Source organism: Embiotoca jacksoni, unplaced genomic scaffold (assembly GCF_022577435.1).
Source record: "Embiotoca jacksoni isolate LCO1_2020_lvr unplaced genomic scaffold, fEmbJac1.0.p SCAF_4, whole genome shotgun sequence".
In the NCBI taxonomy this organism is placed as follows: Eukaryota; Metazoa; Chordata; class Actinopteri; family Embiotocidae; genus Embiotoca; species Embiotoca jacksoni.
Genome location: NW_027185392.1, coordinates 6,598,910 through 6,620,000, shown reverse-complemented (window position 1 = coordinate 6,620,000; position 21,091 = coordinate 6,598,910). Strand labels below are relative to the sequence as shown.

The following is a 21,091-nucleotide window of genomic DNA, read 5'->3' as shown; positions in this document are numbered from 1 at the left end:
CCAGTCGGCCACTGTTGAAACTTTACATTTTTCGAGACTAATACCAAAAAACGTTGTTTAAAGAATTTATTTTGCTTTCTCTGCTGTACTGAGGATACATGCTGATCTGTGGCTTTTGTAAGTATGCGTGTGAAGTGTGCTTGAAAGCTATAAAAGAAAAAAAAAAAAGAAGCTCTTAAGTCGGCCGGAGTTCAAATTATTTTGTAAAACTGTTCAAACTGTTTTGTTGCACTGACAATGACAGAGTTGAACGCTTGTTTAGCTTTAGTACTTATGAATATGCTGCCTCTGCTGCTAAAGCTTGGAAACAATTTCAGTAGGGTTTATTTGTTTGAAATCACTTGATGCGTTTTTTTTTTTTTTAATTCTGGTTTTTGTTTGTTAGTTTGTATTTTTTTTTAATAATGCCGTCTTGTACGCCTGTTTGGTCTGGGCATATGGTTTGTGCATCAGCAAATAATAGCACTGATCAAATCAGACTATTTCTAAGGTCAAGATTTAGCTTTTACACTTGTTTTGATCTCATTTGGTGATTTTCCACATCCCGTTGCACCGCACGTGGTCCAGTTCAAGTAAAATACTGTATTGTCCGAATATTTTGACATCGATTTCAACTATGTCGGACAGCCCTACTTTTTAAATACGTAAAACCAAGCTACACAAATGTCCAACATATTCACCAGAAGCACAAGCAGTATTTTGCGACATGAGGAGCGCTCGTCGAGGAATGATCTCATCATTTCTTTATGACGGCCATTACACGGTCACGTGACTTGGGCAATTAGCGAAATTCCACAATTTAGTGCATTAGTTTGTGCAGGAAGTTGTTGTTAGGCACGCTTGAAATGCTCTCTTTTGATTTCTTGGTGATTATCATGTCTTGATTTTTTTTATTTTTTTTTATTTTCAAAGCCAAGATTTGTGCGGTTGGTTTGTTGAGGAGCAAAGCTTTACAAGAGGGAAGAAGAAAAAAAAAAAAAAAAATCGGTACATATGTGAACACAAATACAGGCGCACACGCCCGGTGTGCACTCCCTTAAACATACACATACGTAGACACGCGCGCTCAGTATCACGAGTCCAGATGGGAGCGGAGTGGATCAATAGAAAGACCCTGGGTCTGGTTGATATCTGCTGAATGAGTATCTCTCTCTCTCCCTCTGTCTGTTCTCCCTCTGTCTTTTTTCCTCTTTGTTCCCTTTCCCTGTTTTTCTCTGTTTTTCTGCTGCTTCACTTTTTTCTCTCATAACCCTTTTTTTTTTTTTTTTTTTCTTCGTTTTTTTTTCTTTCTTCCAAGCCTGTTTTGGTTTCTGTCATTCTCTCTTGTCTGCATGCAAAAACACACACACACACACGCGCGCGCACACACACACGCACACACACACACACACACACACACACACTAAAGCAGACAGTAATGAACACTTCAAAATCCGAAGCACGATCTTCCTATGGCCTAGTTTTAAGAGCCTCCAATGTCATGTGAGTAAAAAATAGACTGACGGAAAACAATATTGAGATCTGTGGTAACGGGACTAGCCCAGATTCGGTAGAGGTCGGATCCGTTTGGCTCTAAGTGAGTGCGGCTGTTTTGGCATGGATTTAGTCTGAAGAAGATAATCTCGCTGTGCCGCTCCGGGCTCACACAGGTGGCTGCGTTTGAGCTCTCGGGGTTAATGGCACACTCCTTAGTGGTGATTCAGGGGTCACAGCACTCAAGTATAAATGCTAACAAGATGGCAGAATCTTTGAATGACGGGTCTAGTCATTATTTAGAAATTACTGTTCACATAATCATGTCATGTAGCTGGATTACATCAAGCAGTATGTTGATTTGTCTCAATGTTGTACGTCTGCCTCTTTAACCTCAGCAGTACTGTATCCGTTAACGTGTGAGCAAGAGTTTGACTTTTTTGTCATTTCATGGGAGGTAATGTTCAACAATGAGGCTTTTCAAACGGACAAATTAGAAGTCAGTTTGAGTGGTAGGATTTATTTATTTTTTACGTTAAGCCTTCATATAAGGTACTTCATGTTTCAGTTCGAAGAGACAATACTTTTTTGGTGCCGACAATGTTTCACAATGAGAGTCTGTATTGAACGTAAACCTGTCACAATTAACAAATAGTCGCTTGGTCGTAAATGCTTGAGCTGACCTCAATTGCTTTGCATGACATTGAGAATAGTTTTCATTCATCTGTATGAAACCAGCTGAATGACACAAACACAAATCTCATATTCCATCACTATTTCCATGTTTTCTCCCGATTGACTGACGTCAATTAATTGGACCCGTCTTCTGCTATGGTTCAACGTTGTTTTGATCATTGGTTCCCGTCATTGTAATTTCTTTGCATAGTTTAGTAATAATAGTTATACATTTAGATTATTTATGTCATATACATTTTTATTTTCAGAGCTTGAAGGGCAATAAGAAAGGTCATTTAGATTTCTACCTTTCAGTGTGCCAATCAATGCCTCTTCTACTTAATAAGGTGCATTATTAAACTACGATCAGGCTTATGTTAAAATAGTGGCATAAATTAAATCTTTAATCCCAATTAATTGGCAACTAATATTTTATGATTGTGACAGCCCAAATGAAATGACTGGTGAGTTTTGTATTCTTCACTAATTTAAAGGAACTCTGATAGCGCTGTGGAGCAGTTTTTCAATGAATGGGCCCGCTTTTTTTTGTTTGTCCGGTGAATGCGCACAAGGATGCACATGTATGTGACGGGGACGTGATGCACAACCGTGGCGGGGTTGGTAACGCACTATTCAACCGATCGATAGGTGGTGGTAATGGCACTAAGAAATGCTGTGATGCATCCGCAGGTGCGCAAAAGAAGAGAACTGTTGACGAGTAAAACTGGATGCAAACTATAAAGGAAGCAATCATTTCAGAAAATTCGGCTTTGTAAGTGTTTTACGTGGATTCATAATCATGATAAACCACAAGGATACGCACAATGTGTTTTTGGTCGGTAAACCTGATTGCAAATACAACCTTTGTTTGTTCACAAGAAAACTCTACAGGACGTTCCCTAAATCACAACTCAATTTTAGAGGGCATTTTTTTTTTTTTTTTATTCAGGCAAAATGTTTTCGTTAACATTTGAGATACTTTTATATATAAAAAAAATATTGAATATTACTTTTTTGAAAAAAGTATTGTTTGGGTGTCCGTGCTGAAACTCGGTTATCTTTTCAGCATTAGCATAAAAAAATAATTTAAAAAAAAAAAAAAAAAAAAAAAAATCAAAAAGTGGAATAGTTGCATATTTTTGGGTGTAAAGGGTCAGGAATACCCTGGAACAATTTGTTCACTCAGAGGCTACTGTGAATCACCTATGAATGTCCACAGGGGACAAAATACTCATTCATATAGGGATATTTGACAGCCCAGTGAAATAAATGTGAATGGGTTTAACTGCAAGATTGCTCCCTCCTAATTGCAGGGAATTTTTTTTAGCCTTTAAATTAAAACTTCTCGGGCATTTTATAAACATTTGAGTGCACTTTTGCCCCGAGCTCTCTTTAATTTCTGAAACTGGTGTTTGGTGAGGAAAGATGGCAGAGTTTCAAAATCAGTATGTTTAAAGATTTCTTTGCCAGGAGTTTTGTTGGGTTTGGACTGAACTGTTTTCCTGCGGGTCAGTCAGTGCAGATCGTGTGAAATCCTCAACCCTATGTTGTTTTTTACTCGCGTTCCACTCATAGACAGTGAAAAGCTGTTTAAACAATCGTTGTCTGCTTACTGTGTTTTTTTTTTTCTTTGATATGTTGTTCACTTGGATGTGAGGCCTAAACGCAGTTGCTATTGATCCATTAGGTGGCCATCAGCTTATTGATTACACTCTGACCTGATTGATGTGAAGTGTGGTCAGTAGGCCGATTGATTAAATGATAATTGTGTGTATTTGTGTGTCTGTGCGTGTGTGCGTTTTCTGCAGGCGCGGCTGTGGAAGGAAAAGAAAAGGGACACCCGTGAAAGTCTTTGTTACACACACAGAGGAAGAGAGCGTGCCTGAACACAGCGTCAGCCCAGGTGTGTTTTGTGTGTGTGTGTGTGTGTGTGTGTGTGTGTGTGTGTGTGTGTGTGTGTGTGTGTGTTATCTGCATGCCATATTCTTACAGCCATCAACTGCGTGTGTAGATGTTTGTGTGCGTGTGCATCTGTCTGCGTGCCTGTGATTGGTGTGGGGGTGGAGCGTGTGTAAGTGAGCGTGACCTACTTTTGGGCATGCGTGTGTGCTTGCTCACATACGTGTTGCTATGTGCGCCAGTGTGTGTGCTTGAGGAGATGGGGTGATGACCTTTGTGTGTGTGTGTGTGTCCTTGCATACTCATTTGTAATCCTTTTATGCTTACTGTTGCTGTTCTCTCAGGTGATCGTAAGGAAGCAGGAGAGAATAAACGGCCCACGCTGGACGGGCCGTTCTACAGCAGCGAGCCGACTCCTCACAACTGGTGAGTGTAAATTAGTACGGCTCTATTAATCGCTTTGGGTAGTATCTTCTTTTTACTCCGACTTTATAAAAGAGGTAATGGTTTGCTGATCTTAACTCAGCACTGGAGGACAGCTTAGTCTGAGGGAAGCACTTCTGAATTTCAGTCCTCACCAATACTGTGGGTTTTCATTTTATTCACATAATCGGGCTGATTTATACCTGACATATCAATAGAATGCAGTTGACTTGCCAGTGGGATTGAAAATCAGCAGCACTCTGTGCTACGATTGAGAATCACTGCCCTGAAGTGTTGGCACCAGCTTGTGTGTGTGGATTCAACTGTTAGTTTTACATTCATTCGACTGCAATGATTCCCTAAACAGACTTTTTGGCTTGAAGAAAACATTATAATTACAATTCTGCCACCATTTTCTATCCACCTTGACAATATATGATAAATACACAAACACAGCTTAATCATAAAGATGCAAGAGCAAAGTCAAATCTTAGAATCAGCATCAGTCCTACATTCAATGTATGTACACACAATGAACTAAATATATTAGAATATGACAAAATGGAAAGATGCTCGGGATGCAATTAACAATCAATTTAATTAGTGCTTAATTTACAATTAAGAAAAAAGAAAAAAAAAAGATTTGTTGTTTACTCAATAAACAAGGCGAAAGTTACGAAAAATACCTGTCACAAATTCCTGGAGGGAAAGATGACAACATAAAGTTTGTTTTATTCTCACCAGTAGTACCAAAGCCAAAGAATCTCAGTTTACAATCATTGAAATCAGAAAAGCAGCAAACGCTCACATTTGAGAACAAGGGGAATGCTTGCTATTTTTTCGATAAAGACTAAAATGATTGACGGATTATGACAATTATTGTTGATTACAATTTATGTGAATCAACTAATCGTTCCAGCAGGCCGAAAGGTAGAAACCGATCATATGTTTCCAGTCTGAAAAAGTAGAGAAACATGAGGTCAGAACAGAAGAATACCTCTAATTTAATATCTGATGGCTTTAGTGAATTTGACTTCTCATCCGCCTTCCCCCCTTCTACCTCCCAGCAGTCCATCAGAGCCGGCCCATAATAAAGTCTCCACTGGATCCAAGACCAGTTCCTGCTCAGCTTCCACACCAGCCGCAACCCTAGCTGCATCCTCAGCCCCGACCCTGACACCAGTACCTGCTCCTGCTCCGGCCACTGCGACTTCAGGTCAGGCCCCGTCTCTGACCCCTGCGTCCACAGCTCCAGCTGCTCCGACAGCCTCCGCTCCGGCTCCGACCGCCAGCTCCTTCCCCCCCTCCCCTAACTGCCGGATCAGAGAAGTCCACTGCGGTAGCCAGGTACGCCTGGTCGTCATCGCCATCCGAGACATCACCAAGGGGGAGGAGATCACCGTCGACTACAGCCTGACGGAGTGGGGAGAGAATCTGGTGAGTGCCATGAAATACAGACGCGTACGCTGCACACGAATCGGGACCTTTTGAGCCCAGTTAGCCCACAAAAAGTCTGTTTTACACTCTTAAACCAATTACGTGGCAATGCATCTTGTTGCATCTTGTTGTGCTTGTTGACAATTTAATAATGCCTTCATATTTCCAGTGCGACGAGTTAGTTAAGTTGGTGAGAATATTGTCAGCAGGCCAAAAAAACTAACAAGAAATGTCAAAACTTGGAGTCAAAATTGAAGAGCTGCATCTTCCTGCTGGAAGGAGTATTTTGCACTGGCGTTAACAGGAGAAATTAGTCATAAAAAAGCAAAATACATCAGTCAGACCATGAATAACCTGGACAGACAAAACAATGCGGCCACAGGATATTATGTTTCGATGAAGCGGAGCTGCTCATGTTTGCCCTCTCTTTGCAATTACTTGATTATCTACCTGAATTGGTTTAAACTTTATTCTTAACGTAACCAGTGACAAAACCTAACGTTAACCTCAACTGTAAACTCAATTACTAACTACAATCATCCACTGGAGCTAGTAAGGAAAATGAAATTATTTCGCTTTGGATAAAAGCGTCAGCTAAATGAAATGTAATGTAAATGTAATGTAATTTCATCTTTCAGTTTTCTTCATCCGTCATAAGTGCTCCTAAGTATAGAAACACTGAATATATCTGATGACTTCAGAGAAGCAACCGTATGTGTATTCACACACTGCTGATCAGCCTCACACACTCACTGTCTGTCATGCACAAACACCCTCACTTTTCACACTAGCCACTGCACACACATTCATGCTACACGCACACGCTAAGCAAGGCATGGGGTTACCATGGTGATGGCTGAGCTCCAGCTCTCTTTTTACCTATAGTGCTTTAGCAACAGTAACCATGGTTATTACATGACATCTGTTCCTTTAATGGCTCTCATTAGATTGGATCAATTTACCCAACAAAATGATGATGCCAGCATCCATTTAAGAAAATTAGATTGACAAAATTGGAAAATTGACAGCAGAGGTTGAAGTGGAACCAAATCTGCTCACAGTTCTTTCTAATTCAAATCTTCAACTGAGATAAAGTCTTACTCGTATTCCAGCCTGATTGATAATACCATCCTAATTGCTCAAAAGAGGTTGAAAGTGTTTGACAGGATATGTCTTTTCACCTGTTTTGTTTGGCTTGTTAGTGGGAGATTTGGAGTCCTAATCAACCTCTGTGCGTTCTGTGGAGTGGTGTCCTCCTGCTCTCTGAGTGACGGCTGAGGCTGATTGTGATGGCAAACATTAATGAGTACGGTGCCGGCTGTTTTTTTTCTTTGTTCCGCAGGGTTTCCGTGGCACTGTGTCTCCAGCACAACACGAGTATAACTCTGACACCGAGAACAACAATATTAAAAAGGTAAAAAAAAACAAAAAAAAAACACACAACCTCCTTTCTAAAAGCGCACAGTAAGACTGACAAAACATCAGTTTTAATTTTTTAAAGTGGCAAGCAGACATTGCACACCAAATAGAGTTGCTATGTGTGGGTGTGTGCCACTGGTTCCTTTTTCCCACAGTGAGAGTTGGAGCACTTAATACGTTGGACTGTCATGTAACACTCCCATTTAAATCATCAGTCCAAACATTGAAAAGTGTATGGTTCTTTGATTATAAGTCAAAGGTACGATACATTTTTTTTGTGTGTGAAGTTAACTCTAAGAAACTAATAAACATCCAAACGCTGATTTAAAAAAAAAATAAATAAAAAAAAAAATAATAATAATAATAATTTTGTCACATGAAACCAAAAACTAAAGATTACAGTGGTGAGAAAACTGAAAGCACAATCTGCAGCTTAAATCCACCCTTAAATTCGGTGTCAGGTTTAATAAAATTCAGTGGTTATAATGCCGACTGCAAAGATGAAGAGTATTAAATGCTTACCGCTCTAATTTGTGCCTGTGACCAGCATCTCCTCCACAGAACAGCACCTGACGCTCATGGGTATTTCAGTAGTTAGACCTTTCCGCCATGTCAAAATCACAGGGAATATCCGCACCCATACTACCGTACTATTTAATATGCCAGAAAAAGATTTGGAGTGCGTTCTTCGAATAGTTCAAAAAATGACCTCCTAAACCCTTCCCTAATCTCTATCTCTTGACCCCGTGGGAAAACAACATGAGGTCAAGGAAAGATGAGAAGGAGAACTAATAAGGACTTAAGAAAAGAGAACCGCCAAGTTCAGAGCATCCGACTCCTCTTTCACTAGGCGACGTAATTATGCAACGGCGGATGTTAATGTACGTGACCTGGCCGGTGAAACTACAACTTTCAGAAGATGAACTACTAAAAAGTGCATCTTTTGACACTTTGTCCCGCGTGTATCACCGTGTTGTTTCACGCAGGCTGTATAAACATGGACATCTTCACTCAAAAAGTCCCGAAGCACAATAACAGGCTCCAAGTAAATGAATCAACTTAATCAGCTCAGATCTGCTGTGTGTGCAGCTGATAATCATTTTATTAGTCCAGTTCATCTATGATTCCCTAAACTGACATATCTGTTTATGTGAAATCGGTACAGCAACTCAAAGTAGGCTACAATAACATGCTTTTATTGTTGCTGGGCTACATATTTCCACATTTTAGTAGTTAGTCTAGAGGTCAGAGAGGTCACGTTCGTTATGGGAGCGCATCTATACGCACAATAATGTACTGCAAATATTCCACTGTGAAACAGAAATCGCAGAAAACCATGTTGCAGTTTATTAAACAGATCAGACTTTTACCAGCAGTAAAATAAAAAATATCCCGACAGCTGTCATTAATACTCAGCCTCGCTATAAGGACGGACGCTGTGGATCAATAATTTACCTGCAGCTGATCAACTGTGAGTCTGAGAGACAGCTCACCTGTCTGACGTGAAAAAAGGAGCATCATATTTTCATTTATGCCTCCCGTTGGATCCATCTGCTCTCTGTGTCGGGAGGCTTCATTAATGAAGTGTTTGCTGTTGTTCTTCGTGCGTAAAGCCACACAACCAGCTGTGGAGACGCTTGTATAGATGCTGCTTCTGTAGCCATGAAGTTATAGGGAGGCCTGTTTAATAAACTCAGAGGAAAGACTCCTACAAACAGCAGCAAGCAGCAAACTAAACTTAGTAAAGTTGAGTTTTTATGGGACATTTCTGTTTGTAAAAATGTGAAATTGTAGAGCAACCAAGCGGTGAGAGAGCGACGTGACAGAAGCTAAACTTGACATGCATGAAAGGTGATTTCAGGATGATCTGAGTGAACCTCCCTCAACTAAAGGTGGCAAACTGACATGTTGGTAAACTTTATGAACCAACAGGCTGTTGGTGCAGAAATGGGTAAAAATCCTGATGTTCAGAAAGTCATCTTCTGTAACAGGAAGTTGTTTTTTCCAGGAGGTGGTTGCTCACGTTCACGTGTCTTCATATTTATCGACATAAATTCCAAATATATGCGCATCACATTTTAAGCGTCAAATGTACTACTGCACATACGGTTATATAATAAATGTTGTGGCAGCAAGGAATTGTGGGACGGCGTTATCTCTTATCCTTTATATAGGATGGTCCGGTGAATCCTATACTAAAGGAGATACGATAGGAAGCACTGAAGCTCCTTTCCTAAGCATTGGACGAATTCAAACAGCTCTTAATATGGCTGCCACTTATTTACTTCTGGGTCACGTCACTCACTGAGGAACCTTCCTAAGCAAAATTGACTATTCGAACGCACCCTTGGTAATTGCCAATACATAATATTTGAAATGCAGTCTGCCAAAAATAGCAGGATGTCCTACTACATCCGGTCGTAGTTTTCAGTATGCAGGGCAGCATGTTTCTCCGGCTGTTCTGACCCACAATCCTCCGTGTAGAGGAAAAGTCGTAACATCGACTGAGCCCCCGAACGAGAGGCGCTAACGCTTAGTGAGGTCGCAATGTGCAAAAAGAAAGAGAAAAGGCATTAAAGGGAAGGGTAACGGTCCTTCTTCCATAATTTGCATCCCCCATGTTTCCATGTGAAGTAACATTATGGATATTTTTAAAGAAAAAACTGAAATTGGAATGGAAAATAGGGAAAAACAGCAGCCGCCCCTCACACTTAGCAACTCCGTCTAACCTGACTCGCGCTAAGTGATTGTGTCTTTTCACCTTTGTTTAAATTACGATCTTAAATACTAATTAGTTACTTCGCTGAGCTTGGATTTAGAATGTTTTCTTGACTAAATAGGTCATAATAAATGGAGAATATTAAATAACAGCACAAAAACATCGAGCAGTTTTTATAGTATTATTGTGTCAAAAAGCAAAGTAAAAACAATGTGACAACATGAATTGGGTGACTTTAGTCATGAATCTTCAAAACATTCCAGTGCTCCATTTACTGAACTTTATGTTAAGTTACAGCTCATTATTCTGCTGTGTGAACTCTAGTTTTACTGTTTAGTTGCACGGCTATCATAGAGTTGTTTTCAGCATGAAAGCATTAAAAATCCCACTGTACACCTGCTCAGCTTCAAACTGCAGATAGACACAGTTGGAGAGTAGCTGGTGGACACAGTAGCGGCTCACAAGCCACATATTTCCCCCCAGGAGTTGGTAGAGACCAAAAACAAAGCTGAAAGAGACTGAACAATAGACTTACATTTTCTGGGTGACCAGAAATGCAACTCCAAATGAATTTATGCTGTAGCTCCAGTACTGCTGGTTGTAAATAGGCAATTGTTTGATAACAAACTTGCCATAACTACTTAAAAAGTTGTGGTAATGTAGTTGTTCTTTTAACTGTCTCAAGATAACAAAAAAAAGCAGCTTTGCAGGTTTAAAAAAAATGGTTTCTTTTGAAACTTTCAAGAGAAAGCAGGAAAAAAAAAAAAAAAAAAAAAAAAAAAAGATCCATCTAATATTTATAGAACCTTCACTGTATGAGGAACTTTTATTTTGAAAATACTGCATATAGTAAATATGGTACATGCATCTGATATTTGTCTACTGCTCAACAACAAGTGTTACATTAACATGTATGCAGTAAAAGTCACCACTGACTGGCACAATACATGCATGCCTGCAGGATGTCACCTGTCTGTACGAGGGCGGACAACTATCACATAATCATTATCATAAACTCTTCCTCCCCCTCCTCTGGATAATTGTTTTATTATGCGGAGTAATAACACAAAATGTAACATAGTTTAACCCCTTGAAAGAAAAACAGCACGAGTAACCTCAATTTCTTGGGCTACAGGTCGCTGTGCTGTCTCTTATCACGCCACACTAAGTGGTCCAATTGGGAAACATTACAGCGATCGCTCATCACTATCTCTATAAATACATTGTTGATTTTCTTGCCTGTAATGCTCACCTTCTGGTTGTTACTTTAAAACTGAATAACTCTCCTGACAGTGAATCTAATTGGATTATGAAAAGTTAAACCGACTTTTAATATTAATGTTTCAAAGTCAACAGCGACATTAAAACGCTTCCAATAAGTGAAATGGTATTGAGAGCTTTTGAGAACAGTTGGTAGATCTCCGTGGTTTGAGCAGTGCTATAGTAGTGGACTAAAAGCACCTCTGGGCAACTGGTAGGATTTTTCTCTGCACATACTGAGCCTTAGGTCTTATCATCTATAAAAAAAATTCAATGAACTAGAATACACTGTTTTATAACGCAGGGGAACAAAGTAACAAAAAGTCTCAGCTCTTGATAGAAAGATGTGCTCCTTGAGTTGGGTGAAGATTTAGTTTTCCGTTTGTCTCCCACTTCCAGGAGGATGAGCCTCTCTCGCTGACAGCCCAGCAGCAGCATCGGCAACAACAACAGCAGCAGGAATACGTCACCCCCTCGTGGTCCCTCTCCCCCTCCTCCTCCCCCATCTCCCACTCTGACGTCAGCGACTCAGACGCCGGAGAGGAGGACAACTCCAGCCCACGGGGGCGCGCTCAACGCCGGCGAAAGAAACGCCGCGGCACTCCGTCAAAGAAGAAGAACCCCCATCGGACGCCACCCGGGCGACTTCCACACGTTTCCCCCTCCGGCGTCCCTCATCACCACCGTCCGCTCCCTTCATCCCATTCCCCGGTGCAGTCTTCCCCTTCGTGCTCGTCTTCCTCCTCCTCTTCAGCCAAGCCCGTGTTCAAACCTCCGGCTCCGCTGGGTTCCAACGCCGCCGGCCACATCGCATCGAATGTCCCCAGAGGAGGAGTGTCCATAGACTCCATGCGTCAAACCTGTGAGTATTGTGGACGCCACTTCCGCTCCCTCGGCCGCCACTTAGACAAACACCACGCCCACCAGCCCGACGTGTGCTCGGCCCTCGTCGAGCGCTACACACAGATGCCCCGCCTGCATTCACAGAACACAAACCCCACCACAGCTCACACACAGCAACACTCAAAGTTGTCACATACCACAGGACACAGCCACATTTCGGACCTTGCACAAAGTGGCGTCCAGGACCTCTCTATGTCTCCACCCACTCTCACAGCATCGAGCCAATCGCCTGCCGCCCCGGGAAGGAACGGCACCCCTCCTGTGCTGACTCCTCCACGGGGACAAAACGCAGTGCCGGTGTCTGTCCTAAAGAGGAGCCCGCCTCCTGTGGCAGTGACGCAGTCCGGGAAGGGAGCAATAAGGAAGTTTAAGAAAGAAAGACAGGTGGCGGAAGGTGAGGATGAGGAGGATGACGATGACGAGGACGTGGAGGTATTGGAGGTAAAGAGGCCCAAAGAGGAGGACGACGACGTAGAGCTGGTGTGCCCCCAGTCCTTCAGCAGCACGTCGGCCAAAGAGATAGAGCCACCAAAGGAAGAGGAAGAGGATGAGGAAGAAGAGGAAGAGGAGGAGAATGGAGTGATGGAGGTGGAAGATGAAAGTGGGGCAGAGGATAAGGAGAAGGACTTGCTGAGGCAAGTTGATGTCTTTTCCTGTTTTGTGTGAGCAGATGAATTAATAGTGTGTACCCTGCAGTTACTGAATCTGTTCTCTTTATTGCACATGAATTATAATTCATTGCATTAAATACGTTTGATAGATGCCAAAGATAAAACTGTGTTTGCAGCTGGCGCTTCAGGTATATTTGTGTCAGGCCAAAATTAACTTGAATTGTAAACAAGGGTTATTTACTGTCCATCTCCTCATATTAATTATCCTTTCGTATATAAAGGTGAAAAGCAAACTGTTGAAACAAATGAGCATCAACGCTGCACGAGAAATAGTGTAGAAGTGATGAGGACAAAATTAGTGCTTGTAAATACTTGTAATTTGATGAAATCTGTTTGTTAATCTGCTATTAATACTTGCTCACCAACTGACCCAGACTTAAACTTAAGCTTAACTTCCTACCACCTACAGTAACGTAACTCTTTATTTACATTGTAGACACAAATTAAAATAACTAATGCTCACAGCAAATAAACTCGGAGATGTGGATTACGAGATAGACGGAACAAATTCCCTCCGCGAAGTTTTCTTGCGATGCCTGTTGAGCTCCACCGTGAAGCTTTACGGGATACTGTAACAAGCTTCTATGTTGTTGTTGTTAGATCATTTGAAATAAAGGAATTTAACTAATAGCTCACTTTCTCTCTTTTCTGTTCCCCCCCCCCCCCCCCCCCCCCAGCAGTTCGGGGCGCCACCACTTGCTGCCCCTCCTCTCGTCCCTGTCGTCCCTGGTGCTGTACCTCCGTCGGCTGCAACACTCGGCCTTCTTGTCTTTGTCTCGGCAGCTGCAGTCTGCAGAGGCCTGGCGCCTCCTGTGCCACTCCAGCCTGGCGCTCCTCATCCTATATAACCGACGACGCGAATGCGAGGTCTCCAAGCTGTCCATCGTTGAATATCGCGCGCGCATTACTCCTCAGTGTCCCGTTCCTGTCCCGCCCGGCGCTCCGCCAGCTCTCACGCCACTGGAGGCCTCCCTGTCCCCCTTCGAACGCCTGGTGCTTCCGCATCTCCCGAGGGTCGGGGTCCAGGGTAAGCGCGGACGTGTCCAGCCCCTCATCCTTCCCCCTCACTGCGAGCCCTGCCTGGAGCTTCTCCTGCAGACGCGGCAGGACGTAGGAGTCGACCCTGCGAACCCGTACGTCTTCGCCCGGCCCTACCACTCTCCCGCTACCCCGCTGCGTGGCACTGACCTCCTCCGTAGCCTGGCTCGCTCCAGCGGCACCCGCAACCCCGGTGCCCTGACCCAGACCAGGGTTCGCCGCCAGGTAGCAATCCTAACCCAGCTGCTGCTTCTAGGAGAAGGAGAGGAGCCCGGGCAGCCAGGGGGCAGCGCCGTGGAGAGGCTGGAGCACTTCCTCGAGAGGGAGTACCACGTGACGCAGAATTGTGCCGGAATTGGCCAAGACCCGGGCCTGATGGGGAGAGTGGGCCGAGTCGTGCTGTGTGGAGAGAGAGATGGAGTGCTGTTCAGGGGAATGAGCCTGAACCATATCTGTCTGGAGCTGGATGGTGAGATGGGTGGATAATAAAATGAATGAGTGGGGCTGATGTCTTGTTCTACTGTCCAAGATTGGAAGTGTCATTCCTCCCTCTGTGCTGTCAAATATCCCCTAGCAGAAAAAGGATTGCGATCCCTTGTCCAGTTGTTGTGAATGTTTGTGAGTGAGTGGATTTTTTGTTGTTGTTGTTGTTGAAACGTAGAGATCAGTAAAAGATGAGAGCGACTTAAGTTTTCTGCTTTCTTCCCTCGTCAACATGTCTATTCTTCCCCTCTGTCCAGTTATGTCAGGAAACTCTGCAGACTCGTACTCTGAGGGAGAGTCCGAAGGGGAGCACGTGAAGGAGAAGCCCGAGGCGCCGGCTCCCGCTCCCGCTCCCGCTCTGAACCCGACGCCGACCCTGCTGTATGTCAGGAAGGGAAAGAACAACGGGCGGGTGGGACGGCCCAAGAAGCTCAAGAGCATCCAGGCTCCCCCTTCGACTCCTCCGTCTCCGTCCGCTAACCGGAGGAGAGGCTCAGGTCAGCCACAATCAGGTTTGTTTGGATGAAGAGTAGAAGTGTACTTGCACAATTTATTAAAACGGAGGCAACTGTGCTGGTGAGATTTCAAAACAATAAGTAAGAGAATACAGTTCTGTGTGTAGATGTGTAGATGTGTGGAGGTGTGTGTAGATGTGTAGGTGTGTGGAGGTGTGTACTTGTACATCTTTTTTTAAGAGGACTAGTTTCCAGACTATTGGAGTAAAGACATTTTGACAAAGTTAGGACATTTGGTCTTGTTATCACTTTCTCACACCCTTCCAAAAGGCTCCTTGAGGGTTAGTACTTGGTTTTAGGGATAGTGTTAGGTTTAGGATAGGTTAGGGTTAGGGTTAGAGTTATGTTCGGTTTAGAGTTAGGTTAGGGTTAGTTAGAGTTTGGTTAGGTTTAGGTTAGAGTTAGGTTAGGGTTAAGTTAGGGTTTGGTTTAGGTTAGGTTAGAGTTATGTTCAGTTTAGAGTTAGGGTTAGTTAGAGTTTGGTTAGGTTTAGGTTAGAGTTAGGTTAGGGTTAAGTTAGGGTTTGGTTTAGGTTAGAGTTAGGTTCAGTTTAGGTCATTTAAATGTCTGTATTTAAAGAAATTCCTATCCAAAGGCCTGACCTGAAGTTCAGAGCTATTCTGCTCTCAAAATAAAAAAGCAAATTAGAATTTTTCCAGGGTTAGAGTTAGTGGTTAGTGGTTTTGAATTTGTTTTTTGGACATGAGAAGTCTTCAGCACATTATGTTTGGTGATGAAGTGAGAAAACTATTTTTTCCACAGTAACAAATACCCCAGATCTCATCAAAACCTTTTAATTTGTTAGTGTTGACAGATCATCAGTTCTTAGATAAATATACAATATATTCTTGGTTGTATTTGTATTTGACAAAAGAAAAACCTCAAAACGTCAAATGATTTTTTTTTTTTTTTTAATTCATTTACTACACTTCACCTATATATATTTAAATTACTGTACTGGCGGTATATTTACGACAAAACTAAAGTTGCAGAGTTTATTCTTGGCCTTGATAAAAGACAGTCTCACAACAAGGTCCATTTAGTCGCTGTTCTAAGTTTTTGATGATATCACAGAAGATCAACTTTGAACCTTTCAAGCCAAGAGCGACATGAGAAGTTGCAAACGTGGTCAGAAAAAGCAGAACTTTGAACATCTTTAACTTTTTTATTTGAGGAGTTTTCCTTTCGTCTTGTAGTTTGGAAATAAGAGCAGGAAGAGAACTGGAATGTTTTATGATCTCCAAGACCTTTCACGTCTGACGTCTCAGAGACTTTGCGGTTCTTCATGAGCGTTCAGACTAAGGGCGACGGTGGGAATTGGGAGTTTCGCGATCTTAATACCGAAGGTGAGAAATTGTTGAATCGCATTCAGTCCCCTGACTCTGCTCGTCTCTCCTCCGTTACAGGAAAGCGTGGCGTCTTGAAGCGTCCCTGGTCAGAGGCGGAGCGTGCGGCCGTGGAGGAGCACCTGACCCAGAACATCAACGAGCTCCGAGTCCCCGCCAAGGCCGACTGCGAGCGCTGCCTGCAGCAGTGCCCCCTACTGGTCAGTAACCAACGCGACTGGAGAGCCATCAAGTTCTACTGCCACAACCGGATTCAGCTGCTGAAGAAAAACCAGCGGCGGGAGAGCGAGCCGCTGCCCCTCATCGTCTGCTGAGAGGGAGGGGAGTTCGGGGAGGCGGGCCCGGAGGGGCCGCCTCGGTCAGATGTTGAGTTCGGTGCAGCCGATCGGAGCAGAATCTCAAATGGTACCCTGTTGCCCAAGAAATGCACTCATTTTGAGAGGACGGCCCTAAATTTCACTCCACTCTCTGCTAGTGTGGCTTGTTTTTAACGCGACTTTTAATTTGACACCGGATGGCATTTTATTTTGAGCCAAACAAGAACAGAAATTTCCATTCGCTTTTTTTTTGCTGCTCAATTTTAAGGTCTTAAATTCACACTAGAGTATTTATGGCGCCCCTGGTTTTGACGGTTACAGTCCAGGTCTTGTCAAAAGCAGTGCACTAGGAAGGGGGCCGTTTGAGACACGCCTGAAGGGACTTCAGAGACCACGGCACCGGCTGCAGCCTGTGCTGTGTTGTATATGGACCTTTTTTTTTTTTTTTTTTTTTTTTTTTCTTCTTTTCTTCCAAAATGGATTCACCAAACTGAAATGAAAACAAGGGAGGCAACTGATCCCTACAGTGTTGTTATATAAACGTTGTGAAGTAGCATTAGCGTTTTATGCACTCGACGACATTAATAGGACAAATGGCCTTCGCTCGGGCCACACTTTACTTCATAGCAGCTTTATAATTAGAGTAGGCCTAACTACTGCTGACTGAGGAGAATAGCCAGATTCTTCCTCAGACGAGCTAGTTCTTCTGTTCATACGACTGACTGTGCAATTCTGACTGGTTTCGTGATATTTGGACCTTAATGTACACGTGAGGTATTCGATGACGAATGAGAAGATTCTGCAGTGACGACGACATTAAGTTGTTGTTGTTTTTTTTTTTTTTTTGAAGTGAAACATCACTATGTTGGAGACGTGGGGTTTCTTGACAGAGACAATTTAAACGGCCTCAGAATGTTGTGAAGTTACTTTTGGATACCTAAGAAGTCCAGAAACACGAGAACTGTTGTGAAACCTGTTGTCTCTTCCTCCAGATGTCAGCAGGTACACCCCCCCCCCCCCCACCACCACCACCACCACCACCACCACCACTACCACACCCCCACCACCACCCCGAACAACGGTGTGTTCATATTCCCTGTGTTTTGTTTTCCCGCCTGTTGCCCGTGTGTCATTGAAAGCAGTTTAAAAAGGTGCTACAGGCCAATAAGCTGGATATCACTTTGCGTGTGTGGAGAGGAGGCCGCCGCCCACCCTCGGTTGTGTTAAAGGTTTCATTAAAAAAAAAACAAAAAAAAAAAGGGGGCATTTATCAGAGACGCGATTGTTCTGTCGTGCCGCTTTTCTGTTGCGTTGTACGTGTTGTCTTTCCTCACGGCTAGAGCTCCTCCCGTCCTTCCCCCCTCCCCCGGTCACGCTACACAGTCCGCAAACCTCCACCGCGTCTTCGCTCTCCTCTACCGGCGGGCTGGAAATCTGCGCCCGCCGGACTCAAAACCTCCACGACACCTTACGACAGATACTTGAAGTTATTTAAAACCTTTTGCAGAATCGTTGTGTTCTCTCTTGCTCTAGCCTTGCCAGTTACATTGTACATAACAAATATATTATACATTATGCTAACTGGTTGTTTGTGCTAGACAATATGTAGCTTTGTCCATTTCTGAGTTATTGCTATCTGTACATAAGCCAGTTTTGTAAATATTCCTCAGAGAAACAAAGAAAAAACACAATGTATGACATGCCTTGGTTATTGTGTTATGTTTTTTCTTTTTTTATAAGTCTTATAAAAACTTAAAGCTCGATGTTTTGTGCTGTGGTTATTTATTTTATTGGCATATTTTGGCCAGAGTAAATGTTTCTTTCCGGTAAAAACATTCCAAGTGATTTATAAAAGTATTTTTTTTTTTACTTTGATGTTTATAATTGATGTTATTATTTATATAAAAATGTGTTGGAAAATAATTGATCCAATCATTTACAGAACTGTCCGCCACATGCAGTTCACCGTTAAAGACACCAGATGGCGGCTTTGCGTCATAAACAGCTGGAGTTGACAACCGCTCCGCTCTAATACCAGTTTCTCCCGCAGTTACAGATGTTGAAGTCGTCACAGAAAACAGCGAAGTGGAAACGTGCTGACAATATGAGTCGATCGGGAAACCTGAGAAATGAGCAGGAGGTCAAATTGAATCTGCCTCCGGCCTCCATCCTGGTCGGCCACACTGCACATTCAAACACGACAATGATTTTTCAGTTACTCATTGAAAAAAAAAAAAAAAAAAATCAACATGAACAACTAACTTATTGTACAACTGGATGTTTATGATTTCAAGCTATAAAGTCAGGACACCAAAAAGAGAAAGGCGGGAGTGATGAAGAGCTGTGTGTGTGTGGGGGGGGGATTTCCCCGTCTGGATCTAAGCCGTCGCTGTTTAAAGGAGCAACATGTCTCGCGGTGAGGGTGCAAACTAAAAACCAGTCTTCTCATCCTCCCCATCCAAGCACGGGGTTAAAACCGATGACCAAGAGGCAGAAGACGGACACAGGAAAAGGTGTCCCGCTTCACCCCGAATGCACCCTGAGTGTTGGTGTGACACGACGTCAACTTTTTTTTTTATTATTTTTTTTTTTTAACTATCCTGAAAAAAATAAAATCAACTCAAGGTCCACAAAGTCTGGAGTTTTCTACCTCTTGACTCTTCACTTAATTGTCATGACTCGAGTCAAAAAAATAAATAAAATAAAATAAAATCACCGCACAGGAAGCGAAGTGAGAAGCGGGCATTTACCAGGATGGTCAACCAAGTATATACACTGATGGTTGCATTTTATTTATCATATTAATGTGTTTCTAGAGCCTGGACATCTCACCCGCTGGCACTTCAGGGTAAAACGTTGGTGTATTGTGAGTCCTTCAACTTCGTGGAAGTGCAACAATAAATCATGAGCCTTTATTGATTTGCGCTTCAGATAGTCCTATGTCTGTCTGTCTGTCTGTCTGTCTGTGAAACGTCAGAAAATGTTCATATGTTTTTAATATGTAACACAGTATGTTAAATGACCGTGAGTTCGAAGGACGTGTATGTGGTGCCGTTTTGTTCAGGAATCTCTCGTTAAGAGTCATTAGACGACCATCCCGGTTAAATAAAGGTCAGATGCAATTAATGAGAATAAAATATCAGCAACTCCTGCTCTGGTAAAGTAACCAATCAATTAAATCCTCTGAGTTAGGTCGACAGTCTCGCGGTCTTCACCGAGGATGGACTGACTGCTGAACAGCAGTAATCCCTGATCCGTATGTTTTTTTAAAGTCTTCCATTTTCTCTCTGTATTACGTCCGAGCACACAACACTTATTAATGACATTTAAAGGGAACTCCGCATCACACAGATGAAGCTGAACAAATCTATTATTTGCTCCTGGTTTCTGTGATTTATGACAATAACATCTTCTCGCACAAAATGCTGTTAACAAGGCGAACAGAAAAACGAACTCGGGAGGCTCCAGCGAATACAGATTTGTTAATAGTGAGTGTTGATGAGTGTGTTTACCATCAAACTATAATAACCTTCCGACCTTCAACAAGTTATTTGCTCCATTTAAGTGTAAAGGCATTGTAGGTGGCAACCGAATAGGTTATTCTTGTCCATTCTCCTTGAGAACCTATTTTGCAATTCTAGAGATTCCTGTGTGTCTTGCCATTGAATGTTAGAGCTTTGCTTTCTCAGGCTTTCATTTAAAAAAAAATAAAAAAATGCCATTTTCAGTGATTGGGATATCAAAGAACTTATTTGTCTGCGTTTGGTAAAAGTGAACAAATTAGAAAAGGCAGGACAGGCTGCTATTTCCCCTTTTTGACCAGAAGATGGGAGTAAAGAGCCAAAATGAACCATCATCTTGAAGTCAAATCATTTTAAATTCATGTAAGATAAAGAAAGTGTAGGCTGATGTGTATGCACTGCTCACAGAACAAAACTTCAACACACTTTTCATGCATCACAATGGAGGGGGAGGGGGAATCAAGATGAAAGCCATCATTCCTCTTTGATCCTTTTCATAAAGTCTAAACCAATCACCAAGCAGTACATGTATATGAGCAGAAGCAGATATATAATTGAGATATTTTGAAAGATGCTCTCCTCTTAGAACAAATGTGCCTTGCAGCATATTCATCATTTTACCATGCCTAAACATCCAGGATGCAGCGGCTACTGGGGACAAAATAAAGGCTAACTTAATTTAGGGCCAAAGGTCACGGCTCGTAATTCTGGCTTTAATTAAAAACCTAAACAATATCACAATTTAAATTTGCAAGAGGATTATCAGTAACAAGTGAATAATGAAAACACTGACCGTTTTAATGGCGTAATCCCAAAACAGGGCAACAGGCAGGGATATGCCAAAGCATGGAGGACATTTTTTTTTAGGACATGTGGATATCATGTTCAAGGCAAACTTTTTTTTTGTTTTTTTTTTTAATCTATGTAACACCAAATCACAACATAAGTCATCTGGCACTTAACATTGTAAGGTTGAGACCTTACAAACCAAA

At 42.5% G+C, this 21,091-nt stretch overlaps 1 protein-coding gene across 5 annotated transcripts in view; it reads left to right on the top strand.

Annotated features, from left to right (window-relative positions):
• The window catches only part of LOC138208637 (uncharacterized), a 23,666-nt gene extending 5,327 nt beyond the window's left edge, over positions 1 to 18,339 (top strand). Inside the window, exons 2-9 of one of the 5 annotated variants that reach the window (XM_069166687.1) lie at positions 3,957 to 4,051; positions 4,392 to 4,473; positions 5,541 to 5,907; positions 7,250 to 7,321; positions 11,705 to 12,843; positions 13,557 to 14,386; positions 14,658 to 14,912; positions 16,322 to 18,339. In XM_069166687.1, the coding sequence (XP_069022788.1) occupies positions 3,957 to 4,051; positions 4,392 to 4,473; positions 5,541 to 5,907; positions 7,250 to 7,321; positions 11,705 to 12,843; positions 13,557 to 14,386; positions 14,658 to 14,912; positions 16,322 to 16,575 (3,094 nt within the window). In that variant the 3' untranslated portion in view covers positions 16,576 to 18,339. Of the gene's footprint in view, positions 1 to 3,956; positions 4,052 to 4,391; positions 4,474 to 5,537; positions 5,908 to 7,249; positions 7,322 to 11,704; positions 12,844 to 13,556; positions 14,387 to 14,657; positions 14,913 to 16,321 lie in introns of all 5 variants that reach the window. The other 4 variants (XM_069166686.1, XM_069166688.1, XM_069166685.1 and 1 more) reach the window with 4 other exon arrangements.
• The last annotated feature ends 2,752 nt before the right edge of the window (positions 18,340 to 21,091 follow it).